Source organism: Cotesia typhae, unplaced genomic scaffold (genome assembly GCF_013202065.1).
Source record: "Cotesia typhae breed Kobodo isofemale line unplaced genomic scaffold, CoteBio_Ctyphae scaffold_45, whole genome shotgun sequence".
In the NCBI taxonomy this organism is placed as follows: Eukaryota; Metazoa; Arthropoda; class Insecta; order Hymenoptera; family Braconidae; genus Cotesia; species Cotesia typhae.
Genome location: NW_027423777.1, coordinates 1,433,537 through 1,450,000, shown reverse-complemented (window position 1 = coordinate 1,450,000; position 16,464 = coordinate 1,433,537). Strand labels below are relative to the sequence as shown.

Sequence of the window (16,464 nt, the reverse complement as noted above, 5' to 3'; positions counted from 1 at the left end):
CAATTAAACTAAGCAATATCAAGTTTCTTCATTGAAGCTTAATGAAAGAGCTGAAAAAATTGAATCCAAAAATTTTATATAATTTCAGATGATTTCACCACACCACCATATTGATAGTTATGCCCACTAAAAATTTTTAAAAAATTAAAAAACGGATTTTTTCACTCACTGAAACTGATAATTAATCGAGTAAGCAGTGCTTTTAATGAGTTGAGTATGCTTGACTAATGTAAATTTATAAGTATAAGAATGTATGAAATCATATATTATGTAATTAGAGCTGATCAGCCCGAATATGTATAACTATACATAATTACATAAATTCGAGCAAAATCGTTTTTTCTCGGGTTGAAATTCTTCCGAAAAATTTGGGGTACTCAATGACGCGCGCCAAGTACGATAAAAAATTTTTAATTTTTAAATTTTGAACAAATTTTCTTTCAATTTTTTTAACATCATGACAGTTTCTTGGTATTTTTTGTATTTCACTTTTTTTGTAGAGAATGACAATTATTATATTGAGTCTTATTTTTTTGTAAAGTGCAACCGTTATTGAGATGAGTTTTATGAACGTGGACTTGGCGCAATTTTTTTACAGTGAAACTGTTTTTGTTCGGATAATAGATACTACAATATTTATATTTTGGTTCAAATATTTTAATTCATAAAATTATTATTATTTTTGAAAAATATTAATTAAAAAAAAATTATTATCATTAAAAAGTAAAATATTTAATTGACTACTTTTTAGAATTGAAAAACAAAAAGAATTTTATTTTTTTAATCGTCTTATAAACGTGAGCTTGGCACAATTTTTTATAGTGGAACTGTTTTGTTCGGATTTTGTTTTCTAATGACAAAAAAATGTGTGCCAACAACACGTGGTGTTCCCAAGCGGTCACCCATCCAAGTACTAACCACGCTCAATGCTGCTTAACTTCAGTGATCGGACGAGAACTGGTGTTTTGACTCAGCATGATATGGTCGTTGACAAATATTAATAAAATATCTTTGTACTTAAATTAATTGGAAATGAATGATAATTTAAAAAAATGATAGTTTAAAAACTAAAAACATGCTTTTTATAGAAAACCAAACTAAAAAATAGAAAATAAATTAAAAATAAAAATAGTGTAAAAAATTTTAATAAATATAAATTAATAATAATAGTGTAAATAAGAAAAAATGTTTTTTGTTGTAACAAAAAGAATGGGGTACATGGTATCCGAACAAAAACAGTTTCACTGTAAAAAAATTTTTTCTTAATTTTTAAATTTTCAACAAATTTTTTTCAATTTTTTCAACATTATGACGGTTTCTTGGTATTTTTTTGTATTTAACTTTTTTTTGTATTGAATGAAAATTATTGTAACGAGTCTTATTTTTTTGCAAAGTGCAGATGTTATTGAGATGAGTTTTATGAACGTGGACTTGGCGCAATTTTTTACAGTGAAACTGTTTTTGTTCGGATACCATGTACCCCATTTTTTTTGTTACAACAAAAAACATTTTTTCTTATTTACACTATTATTATTAATTTATATTTATTAAAATTTTTTACACTATTTTTATTTTTAATTTATTTTCTATTTTTTAGTTTGGTTTTCTATAAAAAGCATGTTTTTTAGTTTTTTAAACTATCATTTTTTTAAATTATCATTCATTTCCAATTAATTTAAGTACAAAGATATTTTATTAATATTTGTCAACGACCATATCATGCTGAGTCAAAACACCAGTTCTCGTCCGATCACTGAAGTTAAGCAGCATTGAGCGTGGTTAGTACTTGGATGGGAGACCGCTTGGGAACACCACGTGTTGTTGGCACACATTTTTTTGTCATTAGAAAACAAAATCCGAACAAAACAGTTCCACTATAAAAAATTGTGCCAAGCTCACGTTTATAAGACGATTAAAAAATAAAATTCTTTTTGTTTTTCAATTCTAAAAAGTAGTCAATTAAATATTTTACTTTTTAATGATAATAATTTTTTTTTAATTAATATTTTTCAAAAATAATAATAATTTTATGAATTAAAATATTTGAACCAAAATATAAATATTGTAGTATCTATTATCCGAACAAAAACAGTTTCACTGTAAAAAAAATTGCGCCAAGTCCACGTTCATAAAACTCAACTCAATAACGTTTGCACTTTACAAAAAAAATAAGACTCAATATAATAATTGTCATTCTCTACAAAAAAAAAGTGAAATACAAAAAAATACCAAGAAACTGTCATAATGTTAAAAAATTGAAAGAAAATTTGTTGAAAATTTAAAAATTAAAAAAATTTTTTTATCGTACTTGGCGCGCGTCATTGAGTACCCCAAATTTTTTTCGGAAGAATTTCAACCCGAGAAAAACGATTTTGCTCGAATTTATGTAATTATGTATAGTTATACATATTCGGGCTGATCAGCTCTAATTACATAATATATGATTTCATACATTCTTATACTTATAAATTTACATTAGTCAAGCATACTCAACTCATTAAAAGCACTGCTTACTCGATTAATTATCAGTTTCAGTGAAAAAATCAGTTTTTTAATTTTTTTAAAAATTTTTAGTGGACATAACTATCAATATGGTGGTGTGGTGAAATCATCTGAAATTATATAAAATTTTTGGATTCAATTTTTTTCAGCTCTGTCATTAAGCTTCAATGAAGAAACTTGATATTGCTTAGTTTAATTGTAATTAACACATTTTGATTGGCAATCACACCGCATTTTCTCAATTTAGTCGGCCATATGTTTTCTTTTCTAGAGCACTCAATTGTATCCACTTTGAAGTAGTTTTCATAACCAAATACGAGAGGGCGTTTTAGTAAAATCATAAATGATGTCTGGAAGATTAAAAAATTTCAAATAACATATGTATGACATGTCGATTTTACCTAAATTTTGTAAAACTTATTATTAAATAATAATAGTTGATTAATTAAATTCATGCATTTTATAGGTTGACTTAATTATAAATTTTTAATAATTCAAAGGATGTTTATTTATCCTGAAAAAATTTGGGGTACTCAATGACGCGCGCCAAGTACGATAAAAAAATTTTTTTTTAATTTTTAAATTTTCAACAAATTTTCTTTCAATTTTTTTAACATTATGACAGTTTCTTGGTATTTTTTTGTATTTCACTTTTTTTTGTAGAGAATGACAATTATTATATTGAGTCTTATTTTTTTTTGTAAAGTGCAAACGTTATTGAGATGAGTTTTATGAACGTGGACTTGGCGCAATTTTTTTACAGTGAAACTGTTTTTGTTCGGATAATAGATACTACAATATTTATATTTTGGTTCAAATATTTTAATTCATAAAATTATTATTATTTTTGAAAAAATATTAATTAAAAAAAAAATTATTATCATTAAAAAGTAAAATATTTAATTGACTACTTTTTAGAATTGAAAAACAAAAAGAATTTTATTTTTTTAATCGTCTTATCAACGTGAGCTTGGCACAATTTTTTATAGTGGAACTGTTTTGTTCGGATTTTGTTTTCTAATGACAAAAAAATGTGTGCCAACAACACGTGGTGTTCCCAAGCGGTCACCCATCCAAGTACTAACCACGCTCAATGCTGCTTAACTTCAGTGATCGGACGAGAACTGGTGTTTTGACTCAGCATGATATGGTCGTTGACAAATATTAATAAAATATCTTTGTACTTAAATTAATTGGAAATGAATGATAATTTAAAAAAATGATAGTTTAAAAAATTAAAAAACATGCTTTTTATAGAAAACCAAACTAAAAAATAGAAAATAAATTAAAAATAAAAATAGTGTAAAAAATTTTAATAAATATAAATTAATAATAATAGTGTAAATAAGAAAAAATGTTTTTTGTTGTAACAAAAAGAATGGGGTACATGGTATCCGAACAAAAACAGTTTCACTGTAAAAAAATTTTTTCTTAATTTTTAAATTTTCAACAAATTTTTTTCAATTTTTTCAACATTATGACGGTTTCTTGGTATTTTTTTGTATTTAACTTTTTTTTGTAGAGAATGAAAATTATTGAAATGAGTCTTATTTTTTTTTTTGTAAAGTGCAGACGTTATTGAGACGAGTTTCATGAACGTCGACTTGGCGCTATTTTTTACAGTGAAACTGTTTTTGTTCGGATTTCATATCTTTTTGTTAAGTGCACTTTTTTGCTCGCCTCTTAATACATTCTTAATTTTAAAATTGAACTTTTCCCGCGCAAAATTAGAAAATATGTGAATAATTTAATTAATGCAGGTAAAGCTATTGTAATATAAACCGTTATTTTTTGGTTAATTTTGAAAATCAAATCCTAACAAGAAAATTGAAATTTTGTTTCCTTCATAGTAGCTAGTAGCATTAAATAACTTAAAGTGAGTGATCCGTGCAAACTCCTCGGTTTATATCAATTAACTAGCTTATCAATGGGGATTTTACATTTTTTATGTATTTATAGTTAAAGTTTAACATTTTTTTGAATTAAAAAAGTTGTTAATCTAGATTTTATACTCTAATACACATCAATTTATCAATAACAATAATTATTTTGGTAATAGTAAATAATGATAATGATACTTTTAACATCAATTTTTCATTACCAATATAATTAATTTCATTCTTATAATTATTATTATTGTTATTGTTATTATGACATTGTTGTAAATAAAGGACACAATGCATCATACGCACAATTATAATACCTATGGCCTAAAGATTACAATTATTTAAAACCCACCCGATTAAATAACAATGCCACCTATAGGCAAAGACCACAAAATCATAGAATGTGTACACTGTCCAATGTCAATTGCAAGATCTTGAACAGCTGGCTTGCCGGAAAATAGTAAATCTCAAACAATATTTAGTCTGTTATGTATTTAGTCTCGTTGATAAATCAAATTTTATAAGGATAATATGTTTAAAAAAATACGCATAAAAAGTAGTTTAATAGTTTGTTCTAGAAATTTTGTACTCATAAAATATTTTTACATTTTTAATTTAAAGTTCGAACTTTTCCCGCGCAACATTAAAAATTCATAAATAAATAAACTCATGCAGGCAACGCTATCGTCGTATAAAAGGCTGTGTGTTCGTTAATTTTAAAAATTAACTTAATAATAACAATAATTATTTTAGTCATAACAATGATAATGAGGAATGTTAAAATTACTATAATTTTTAACATCAATCTATAGTTACCAAAATCATGAATTTCATTCTTATAATTATTATTATTGTTATTGTTATTATGACATTATTGTAAATAAAGGACACAATGCATCATACGCATAATTGTAATATCTATGGCCTAAAGATTACAATTATTTGAAACCCACTTGATTGAATAACAATGCCACCTATAGGCAAAGACCACAAAATCATAGAATGTGTACACTGTCCAATGTCAATCGCCAGATCTTGAACTGTTGGCTTGCCGGAAGATAGTAAATCTCAAACAATGTTTAGTCTGTTATGTATTTAGTCTCGTTAATTAATCAAATTTTATAAGGATAATATGTTTAAAAAAATACGCATACAAAGTTATTGACAGTTTGGTCTAGAAATTTTGTACTCATAAAATATTTGTAGATTCTTAATTTAAAATTTGAATTTTTCCCGCGCAAAATTAAAAATTCATAAATAAATAAATTAATGCAGTCAAAGCCATTGTCTCATAAAAGGCTGTTTGTTCGTTAAGTTTGAAAATCAAGTCCTAATAAAATAATTAAAATTTTGATTTTTTCATTGTTCTAGGAGGTTTAAAAAACTTAACGAGACTGACCCGTGTAAACTCCTCGGTTTCAATCGATTAACTATCTTATCAATGGAGATTTTACATTTTTCATGAATATACAGTAAAAATTTTTGAATTTTTATTAAATTCAAAGAATTATTAATTTAGATCCAATATTCCAATACACATTAATTTAATAACAACAGTAATTATTTTAGTAGTAGTAATGAATGATAATGATAGATATTAATGTTACTATTATTTCTAACATAAATTAATTATTATCGACATTATTAATTTTAGTTTTATAATTACTATTATCATTATTGTTATTCTGAGATATTGTTGTTAGTAAATGACACAATGCATAATGCGCATAATTATAGGATTTTTCACCTAAAGATTACAATTATTTGAAACCTACTTGATTGAATAACAATGCCACCTATAGGCAACAACCACAAAATGATAGAATATGAACACTATCCAATGGGAATAGCCTAAATCTTGAACGGCTGGCTTGCATTAATTTAGGATGGCAGTTCTCTAGAAATTATATACCTCAGCTCACTAAAGTTAGCACCCCAGAGTTTTTTTTTTTTATTGAATAAAAATTTTTTTTTCATTATATCGTTAGTTTGTCGTTTGCTTTTTTTATTATTCCCTATAAACATTTGTTTGTTCTAGATTTATTTATTTAAAAAAAATTTGTTAAAAATGTGCCTTTATGTAGTCCCCCTCTCGCAATTTTTAATATTTTATTTGCAATGCGGATCGATAATCTTCTGTTTATGTTTGTTCATGTATAAAAAACCTTTGTTCCAACTTCAAATTGTTTATTTTTTGTTTAATTAATATTTTTAGTTAGCTGAACATTTGTATTCTGAATATTTGCACTGCGCATGCGTCAACTTTACGTTTAAGCTTTTAGCGCGGACTTTTCAAAATTATAGTGACGAGCACAGTGATTAGAGTAAGTGTATTATTCTTGTAATTTTAATTATAGAGTTCACATGACAAAAGGGCAACGTGTAGTTTTTAAAAATTTTATAATAAGTTTTATTTTAATAAAGTATTAAAATTTTTTGTGACTTGTTATGGATTTCGTTTTTTTTTTAAATAGTTCGTAGAATTCATGAAAATAGAAATGATGAATATGAAAAAAAATATACATGCATTAATTAACAATTGTTTCGAAATTTTTTAAGAAATTTAAAATGAAATAAATATTTAATAGTTATTTATTTATTTACTTAATGAGTGATATTGACTGACGTCTAATAATTTTTTTGTAATTATAATATTAATTAAAGAGTGATTCCTAAAAAACTACACTTGTAGATTTTTTAATTTTTTACACATGAAATGTGCTTGTCACTATAATTTTCAAAAGACCGCGCTAAAAGTCTATATACGTAAAGTTGACGCATGCGCGGTGCAAATATTTAGAATACATACATTCAGCTAATGAAAAATGTTAATTAAACAACAACTAAACAATTTGAAGTAGAAACAAATGTTAAATATACATGAACAATCAAGAATAGAGGTTTAATAACCTAAATTGCAACCAAATATTAAAAAATGCGATAGGGGGGCTAACTTAAAAGTACAAAATTAATAAATTATTTTCAAAATAAATAAATGGAGAACAAACAAATGTTGATAGTGAACAGTGAAGAACAAACGAAGAGCTAAAGACGTAATAAAAAAAAAATCAAAAATTAAAAAAAAAATTTGGGGTGCTAACTTCAGTGAGCTATTCCGTTACATTTACAGTACATGTAAAAATAATAATTCCAGCGCACTCTGGTGGTTGTCGATGCAAGCTGTGAATTAACTTTTTTCAGTGTAGTTGCGTATCTATCGGAAGATTACTACACATTTTTATTTTATCTAGTCTGTGGCGGTGACATTTCTCCATCGAAAAAAAGTCAGGATCTAAATTCGTGAGCGAACTATAGTACGTGCTAATAAAATTTAATAATTTCAAGTAAATTCAAGTAAATAAATTGTTATAAGTGAATATAAATTAATTAATACGGTAAAATTAATAAAATTAATTATGACTCACTGTTATAATATACAAATTAGTGAAAAAAAGTACCGTATAATTAAAAATAAAATATACAACCTCAAAAAACCGTTCTGCTTACTGTAAATACATTCGGTAGTCTGGCGCTCCGTTTGCAACGGGATTTTTGAACGGAACTTGGCGCCAGATTCTACCGAATCTGTAGATCATAAGCATGAAAATATATGCAAACTATATAGTCAAGGCGCGCACAAATTTGAATTGTAGTATTCTTAATTTTTGGTAAGCTAAAATTATTTATTCCATAATTTTTTTTTTTTTTTATTAACTAAATTTTGTTTATTATTATTTTAATTTAACAAGATCTTTAAACTCTGTCAAATAATATTGAACAAGTATACGTTTATATTAACTTAAGTAAACATTAAGTAATAATGATTAAAAATTTTTTCGATTGGTAAAGCTGTATTGATTTAATGCAAATATTCAAAATAACTTAATTATTGAACTTAAATTAGCAGAATTAAACAATATTGTTTTAATTCGAGATATTTTATGCCCGTGTGCGAACGATTTCAGTGAATTAATTCCTCGGTATGTTCCATTTCAAAGACGGTCAAGTCACGTTATAACGTAATGAACTCTTCTATAAATTTTGTATTATTTGTGGTCTTAATTAGCATTGTTTTAAAAACAGTACTATCCAGTGATGATTTCCTTGAAAGTTTGAACAAAGATAGACCCATCGTTGAAGTTCAAGATGGTAAATTGCGCGGTGTTCAAGAAAAAAATTATAATGGAACCGATTATTTCTATACATTTCGCGGCATTCCATTTGCTAAACCACCAGTTGGAGAATTAAGATTCAAGGTATTGTACATTTTCATTGAGGTACCGACGAGTAATAAGGCCTAGCTAAGGGAGATTTTGAAAAAAATCGAAAATATTGCATTTAATTATTGCAATGTGTCATTAATTTTTAAATTAATACATTAGCCATAAAATATAATGGTGTAATGGTAATTTTCACCATAAACAAGCACAAAATTAAATTTTTTCAAAAACCTTGCGAATAGGCCTTATTTTACTACGGTGGGGTAATAAGGCCTGCGAATTAAACATACTGGAAATAGTTATACTATACTTGATAAAATTGGTATTAGAGATCAGTCATCACTTAAATTGAGCAACAATACTTTTTAAGATGTTGATAAAAATTAGAACAATGATTTCAAATTATTAAGTATAAAATTATAAAAAATGTTGACCATTTACTCAAATCGTTTTTTAGGAATTCTTCTGCGCTACTTTAGCATATGACAGATGATGAAATATAGAAGACAAGGAACGTTGTATCGGGACTCTATAAACTTGCAGCGACATTTCTATGCTAGACGCTTCTACCAGAGAAGTCATTAGCGGAAGCGGTTATTTTAAATAACATTTCTATCGCTTAGGCCTTATTACTCGTGGGTACCTTATATTTTTTCGTTGCTTCTTTAAAACAAATCGATCAAAGATGCCAAAAAGTATAAGGTGCATGGCGAAAAAAACATAGGGATTTTTCCTATTTTTGCATAGGAACAATTCATATACTGATATAGGAATTTTTTCTATATTGACATAGGAATTTTTTCAATATTAACATAAGAATTTTTCCAATGGTAACATGGAAATTTTTTCTTTATTAACATGATAGAAATATCCATGTGACATAGGAAAATTCATTTATAACATAAAAAAAATTTGTTTTTTCAATTAAAAAAGAATAGAAATTGAAAAAACACCATTGTAAAATTTTCAGGATATTTGTAGAAAATCTCAAAGTTTCATATGAAAGAAAGAAAAAATAAATTAAAAATGTTTATCATCAAGAAATTCGGAGTTTTTTCGGAAAATCTAAAAAATAACGATGAAGATAGGTTTGAATAATTTTTTTCTATTTTTTCCCAAAAAGAACATTTAATAAAAAACATTTTGAAAAAAAAAAAAACGTCCCGATAAGTCAATTTTTGAAAAAGTTATGGCAATTTAAGCCACACCGTCCGTAATCTGCTGGATTTTTAATTTTTTCGAAATGTAAAGCAAAATTTGAAAAAAATTTCTTCAAATTTTTTTATCACAAACCGACTTTATATCACTGTATATCACTGTTTTACTTTTAAATTGTCTGAAATTGATTAAATGAAAAAATTGTTATGTAAATTTGTAATTATTAAATTAAGTTACATAAATTTTAGTGATAAATGAATTTTTCCTATGTCACGTGGATATTTCTATCATGTTAACAAAGAATAAATTCCCATGTTAACATTGGAAAAATTTCTATGTAAACATAGGAATTTTTCCTATTCAAAAATAGGAAAAATCCCTATGTTTTTTTCGTCGTGTATTATTCTATTAAAGGAATAAATCTTTGGTTTCGCGGTTTTTAGTCATCTCTGTTTCACTTACAGTTCAGGAGGAACTCCATGCTAATTACTTGTATTTTGTAAAGGAACCTGTGCCAGTCGAACCGTGGTCTGGTATAAGAGATGCCCAATTCTTCGGCAATATGTGTGCTCAATTTCACTGGGGATTGAAACACTTAGAGGGTAGTGATGACTGTCTTCATCTGAATGTGTACACTACAGATCTCACTCCTGAAGAGCCACGTGCAACAATGGTTTCATTTCATGGTGGAGGTTTTTTCTGGGGTTCTAATAACGATTTTTTATATGGACCCGATTTTCTTATTAAGAAGAATATTGTACTAGTAACATTGAACTACCGTCTTGGTATTTTTGGTAAGAACTGCCAATCAAAGAACCATTTGGAAGAACTTTTTAATTAAAAATCATAAATTAATCGTAGGTTTTCTTAATTTGGATGATGAAGAAGTACCGGGTAACCAAGGTCTGAAAGATCAGATTATGGCTTTAAAATGGGTTAAAAATAATATTGCGAAATTTGGTGGGGATCCAAATCGTATTACGCTTTTTGGACAGAGTGCAGGCGCTGCATCTGTTCATTTCTTGAGTTTTGTTCCAGCAGCTCAAGGTTCTTGTATAACAACACACTTATACTTTTGCTGGAATAATTTAAATATTTAAATTATCGTTATTTTATAGAGTTATTTCACAGAGTAATACTGCAGAGTGGATTTGCGACTGTTCCGTGGGCAAGTCCATCACAACCTATGACGTATGCAGCAGCTAGAATAGCTAGGACTTTAGGAAGCAACGCTACTGATACCAAAGAACTAATAAAGTTTCTACAAAGTGTAGATGCAGTTAAATTGGCTGACACTATACACAAAACTTTTAATCCACAGGTAAATTTTATAAACCTGATTTTGGCCTTGCACGAAAAAAATGACTGTAAAATTTACAAAAAATAATCTGAAAAATGTATAGACTATATCGCATTACTAATGCCAAAAGGGTGTATAAAAAAATTTTTTTTCACTCCAACTATCCTAAAAATGTTTATGACATTTAGGGGACATCCATTAATTACGTGAGCTATTTTTCGATCAGTTTAGACTCCTCCCCCCCTTAGGTGAGATTTAGTGAGATTTGTCTAGACTTCCCCTCCCCTTACGTGAGATTGACGCTAAAAATATTTTAAATGAAAATTATTTTTATTATTCGGGAGAATAATAAACCATTCAAGTATACTATAGTTAATTTATTTAAATTAAATAAAATTCAAAGCAAAAAAAACATAGACATCAAATTTATTTTAGCGGGCAAAATAAACACTCAAAATAATTTTTTTTTTAATGTCTGTAATATTTTATATTTTTTGAAGTTGAGGTGAGATTTTCGATTATCCCACCCTTGGTTTAGATGAGATTTGGTGAGATTTCATTGGACCCCCCCCCCCCATTTTGAGCTCACGTAATTAATGGATGTCCCCTTAGATCTGTAAGAAAACTGAATAAAAATTTTCTTTGTATACGCCCTTTGTCTTTACGACAAAAAAATTATGAAGCCTAAAGGGCGTATCATTTTTTTTAATCACAATTAATTATTAGCCTCAAAAAAAAAAAAAAAAGAAAAGTTATAACGCTGGTAAAAATAATGACTCTTCTACTCATTTTATTTAAAGAGAATGTGTATTTGATTAAAGAAGTAACTAAAATATTTATTTAGCTAGGCACTACTCCGATGCCGGCTTCATTATCATTATCTTTTGCTACTGAAATTAAAAAATAATGAATATATATATTGTTTGTAAATCTAAACTTTGAAAAAATACTTTAATCTAATATGATTTTGTAATTTGTACAATTGAACATAATTTATTACACTTTATCTGTGAAGACATGATCATTAAGATAAATTTTCAGTAATTGTTACAGAAAAAATTTTTTCATAATTACAGAGAAGTTTTTATATAATTATACACTTGATATCTAAAATTCACAGATTTCACCACGTAAAAATAATATATTAAGTTCTGTAAATTTTACGGAGTAGTTTTTTCCATGCAAATTTTAGCAGTAGTATAGAAGCGATGATGATTTTGATATTGTGACCCAAAAATTAAAAATCTTTTAATGATACATTTATTTGATAGAAATATTATACTCCTGAGAAACCATTTGTGCCATCCATAGATTCGAAATCGAAAAATCCGATTTTACTCACTCCAATCAGCGATGTAGCGAAACAGGGTATTAAAGTACCCACTATTGTTGGTTTCAACACCGAAGAGGCCATTTTTTTGTTAGCAGGTGCATGAATTTTATTTTTAAGATTTTTTGAAATAGATTTCTGAGAAGAAACATTTTTTTTATTCAATTTTTATACGTTATTGGTTTGTTAATAATCATAATAATAACTATACATCATTTCAGAGGCTGAAGATGACGATTATCAATTAATAGATATGCAATTAATATTTTCAAACGGCAAAAAATTCTTACAAGATCGTGGTGTGTCTGTTGGTGATTTGAAAAAATTTATTATGGGCGGTAAAAAAATCAACCGAGAAAACGCCGCGCCAATAATACAGTTACTTCAAGTATATTTTCAGACAGTGTACGTCGATGAATTTCTCGAAATTCAAACTACAGAAGCACCTGATACACCAGTATATTTATACAAATTTGATCATTATTCAAAAGAAACTTCGATGGTGCAAAAATTTTTCAAATCCGATTTAGAAGGTAGTTTTGTTAAAATATTTTCAATTGTACCCGAGTCGAAATTTAAATCGTAGATTCAACGTATTAAACGTTCAAATCGTAGGTTGAGCGTATTAGACCTTGAAAACGTAAGATCAACGTATTGAACATATCCAACGTATTATAAATGTGAAAAAAAAAAAAAAAAAAATAATGGGTGAAAATAAGTAATATTAAAACTACTTAAATAACTACACATGCTTAAGGGGTTAGGGGTACTCAGAGGCCTGAAAAAATGATGATTTTCAATAATTTTTTAATCGTAGTTAATTACTTTATTTGACAAAAATAAAAACATAGCTTTATTAGAACACGTTGCGATTTGACTTCACGAAAATTTCAAAAAAAAAAATTAATAATTCAAAAAGTTATCGCTGTTTTTGTAGAGCCCGTTCCTCCCGAAGTCCTTTGCGGTGATCATCATAAGTCCTTGGAGATTCATCTAAAATCAATCGGACAAGAAAAATTAGTTTTATTAATAGATAATCTTGTGCCGGATCGAAGCTTTTTTTTTTTTTTCGAAATTAACAAAATGGCGGCTTCAGGAAATTTTTTCAAATTTTCGAGAAAAAAAACCGACAGTTTATTGTTAAAAAAATCGAAATTTTTGAAAAAAAAATCCTTCGATCAGGCACGAGTTTTTAATGTTTTTCAAAAGTACAATAAATTTTATTGAAATCTACCGAGCAGTTTTTAAGTTACAGTGATCACCAGTTCAGAAAACATAGTTTTGAGAAAAACGCATTTAAAGTTTTGCTATGGATTTATGTCGAATTATAAGAATTATTTAATAACTTACACTGAGTCATCTATTCCTGGACCATATAATAGCTCTTCAGCCGTCATAGCAGCTTCCAAAATATCGATTTGCTGGTGCCTACGTTGCAATCGACCTTCTCGGGTGTTATCACTAGCGTGCTTATCTGCTACTTTCATACGTGCAGCATCCATTCTTTCTGCATACCGATGAGAATTAGGCCCACAATTAAGTCCTAGTGTATTCATCAAGACTAATAATGAATTTATACCCTCATTAAATATACACATAGCAACGTATGCAGCTATTTGTACGATAGTATAACTAGTATTTACCGTTTTTGGGCATATTTTCCATACTAGTTGGTTAAAGCTTTCATTATTATTCTGATTGAATCCACCTACACATCTTGAAAGTAAATTTTCATTACTAAGATCTTCGTATATAGGCTTGATAGCTTTTAAAACGTCAAAAGGTTAGGGAGAATAATCGTGAGAATAGGTATCAAGCTCTCCTCTTGTTTCAGCGCGCTGGTAAGAGCACCAAGATTCTTCGCCTTTTGGACACATATCATGATTCGGTTTTTCATCACTCGAGCCGTAGTGATAAAAGGTTGCCATTATAGCAGATTTGTTATAGTTGGCATACTTAACTCCATATTAATTTTTTCAGAACTCCGAAGTTCTCTTGAAACCTTTCTAGAATCACGTCCCATGGTTAATAATTTAATTCACTTGAGAAATAATTTATCACAAAACTATCGACTGATCACTGCAACGACTACAGGTATACTGGCAACCAAAAATTATTTTTCAGTTCTTGTACTTCCTACAAATTGTGAATATATGTAGAAGGATTTATATATATATAATTATACATACATTAAAATGGGGAGATATTCATGACAATGAAACCCGAAAGGTCGGTTGCTTGCAGCTGTTTCTAGCTACCTGCTCTCGAATGCCACGTAGCACCCGAGTGTCCTTTGGTCATTGTTAAATAACTCGAAAAGAATCTGTCGGATTCACTTCAAATTTTCACACAATATTTTTAAAATATTATACTTTAAGAAAATGCAAAAAAAATCGATTTTTTGAAAATTCTGACTACCCCTAACCCCTTAAAACGTAAATAGACAAAAAAAAATTTTTACAGTTTTGTTAGGGAGATTTTACATTTCTTAGCTTAAATTTACCATTTTTTTGATGGAAATGCTTTATTGAAATTTTTTACCCTCGGAATGGTTTCCAAAATTATGTATAATTTTATGAAATATCATTCATACTTTAAACCAAAAATGGCCTCATAAATCTATAAATAAAATGATAACTTTTTATACAATGTTATAAAATTTTGTACCACTGGATTTTTGCAAAAAAAAAAAAAATTACAATTTTTAACTTCCCGCTAAGAAAATTAAAAATGTGTAGTTATTTGAGCAGTTTTAATCTTATCATTTTCACCAATTATTAGTTCTCTTCACATTTATAATACGTTGGGTACGTTTAACATACGTTTTTAATGTCCATTACGTTCAAATTACGATTTTAACGTTCAATACGTTGAATCTACTATTAAAATTTCGACTCGGGTACATGTAAAGAAAATTTTAATTGATTGTGTTTATCAGGCACAGCTCATGCTGAAGAAATACCTTATCTTTTTCATTGTAAGTTTTTTTTGAACCTTGGTATTGACCTACCGATTTCTTATCCGTCTGGGAGGATCATTCAACAAAGAATGTTGACACTCTGGACAAATTTTGCTAAAACGGGGTAATTATTTTCTACTATTTATTTGTCGTTATAAATACCAATCAATCAATTAATTAAATAATAACTGCCCGTTAATTGACAACACTGTGATTTGCAGGAATCCAAACTTGCCAAAATCAGAAATAATTTCTGTTGATTGGAAGCCGGTGGATAATTCAATTGAATTCAACTGTCTGAAAATTTCTGATAATCTTACTATGATAAAAGAATCAAACATCTTGCGTCAATTAGAAACAATCGCTCGACATGACGAATGATTAAAAATGAAGACAAATTTATTTAGATTGAGTATAATTGATAGCTTCTATTACAAGAAATTTATTATTAAAAAATCATTTTTCATTCTTTGTATTTTAAAATTATTTTTTTACATTAATTTAAGGTTTATTAAATTGATCAAAACTTGACACCTAACAACATTCAGGTGAACGAAATAAAATAAATTAATTATACTATGATTTAATGAGGATTGTAAATCATTCAATGTTAAAGGTAAATCTTAGCATCGAAGTGAACTTGATGTCTGATATAAAACATAAAAATATAACTTATTATGACATTTGTCCTTATTCAAATATTTGGTGTATTTATACAGCATTCACTTATATGATGACACCGTATAAATGATTGATTGCATGTGGTGCAAGCAAATCTGGTTATTATACAGATAATATTAAAATTTCTAATTTATAGACTTCTGGATCTTCAATATTTTAGAATAAAATATGATTGTATTGAAATATAAGAGATAAGAGAAGGTAAAGACGAAGTAGAAGACGCAACTTCTCTGAGAGAGGGGATGGTCAATACTCCTAGATCAAATTTATAAAAAAAATTCGGGTACAATGATATACGTAATAAGTAATAAGGAATAAGTAATAAGATACCGATTATACCCATTTTTATGAGCTATTTGTTTCAAAATTCCTTTTAGCGGTTATGACTTTTTAATCATAAAACGCTCCCACTTTTTAATAAATTAGGC

At 27.6% G+C, this 16,464-nt stretch overlaps 1 protein-coding gene and 3 non-coding genes across 4 annotated transcripts; 2 read left to right on the top strand and 2 right to left on the bottom strand.

Annotated features, from left to right (window-relative positions):
• Nucleotides 1-869: 869 nt before the first annotated feature.
• Nucleotides 870-992, bottom strand: LOC141537047 (5S ribosomal RNA). The gene has a single exon (XR_012480839.1). It is a non-coding gene; the product is annotated as a 5S ribosomal RNA (ribosomal RNA).
• Nucleotides 993-1,704: 712 nt separating this feature from the next.
• Nucleotides 1,705-1,827, top strand: LOC141537052 (5S ribosomal RNA). The gene has a single exon (XR_012480843.1). It is a non-coding gene; the product is annotated as a 5S ribosomal RNA (ribosomal RNA).
• A 1,711-nt stretch (nt 1,828-3,538) lies between these two features.
• LOC141537039 (5S ribosomal RNA) lies at nt 3,539-3,661 on the bottom strand. The gene has a single exon (XR_012480831.1). It is a non-coding gene; the product is annotated as a 5S ribosomal RNA (ribosomal RNA).
• A 6,652-nt stretch (nt 3,662-10,313) lies between these two features.
• On the top strand, nt 10,314-15,782 carry LOC141536908 (juvenile hormone esterase-like). Its single transcript, XM_074257700.1, has 7 exons — nt 10,314-10,560; nt 10,628-10,813; nt 10,885-11,087; nt 12,338-12,494; nt 12,618-12,929; nt 15,335-15,479; nt 15,577-15,782. The coding sequence occupies exons 1-7, from the start codon at nt 10,329-10,331 to the stop codon at nt 15,734-15,736; spliced, it is 1,395 nt and encodes a 464-aa protein (XP_074113801.1). The 5' UTR covers nt 10,314-10,328; the 3' UTR covers nt 15,737-15,782.
• Nucleotides 15,783-16,464: the final 682 nt, after the last annotated feature.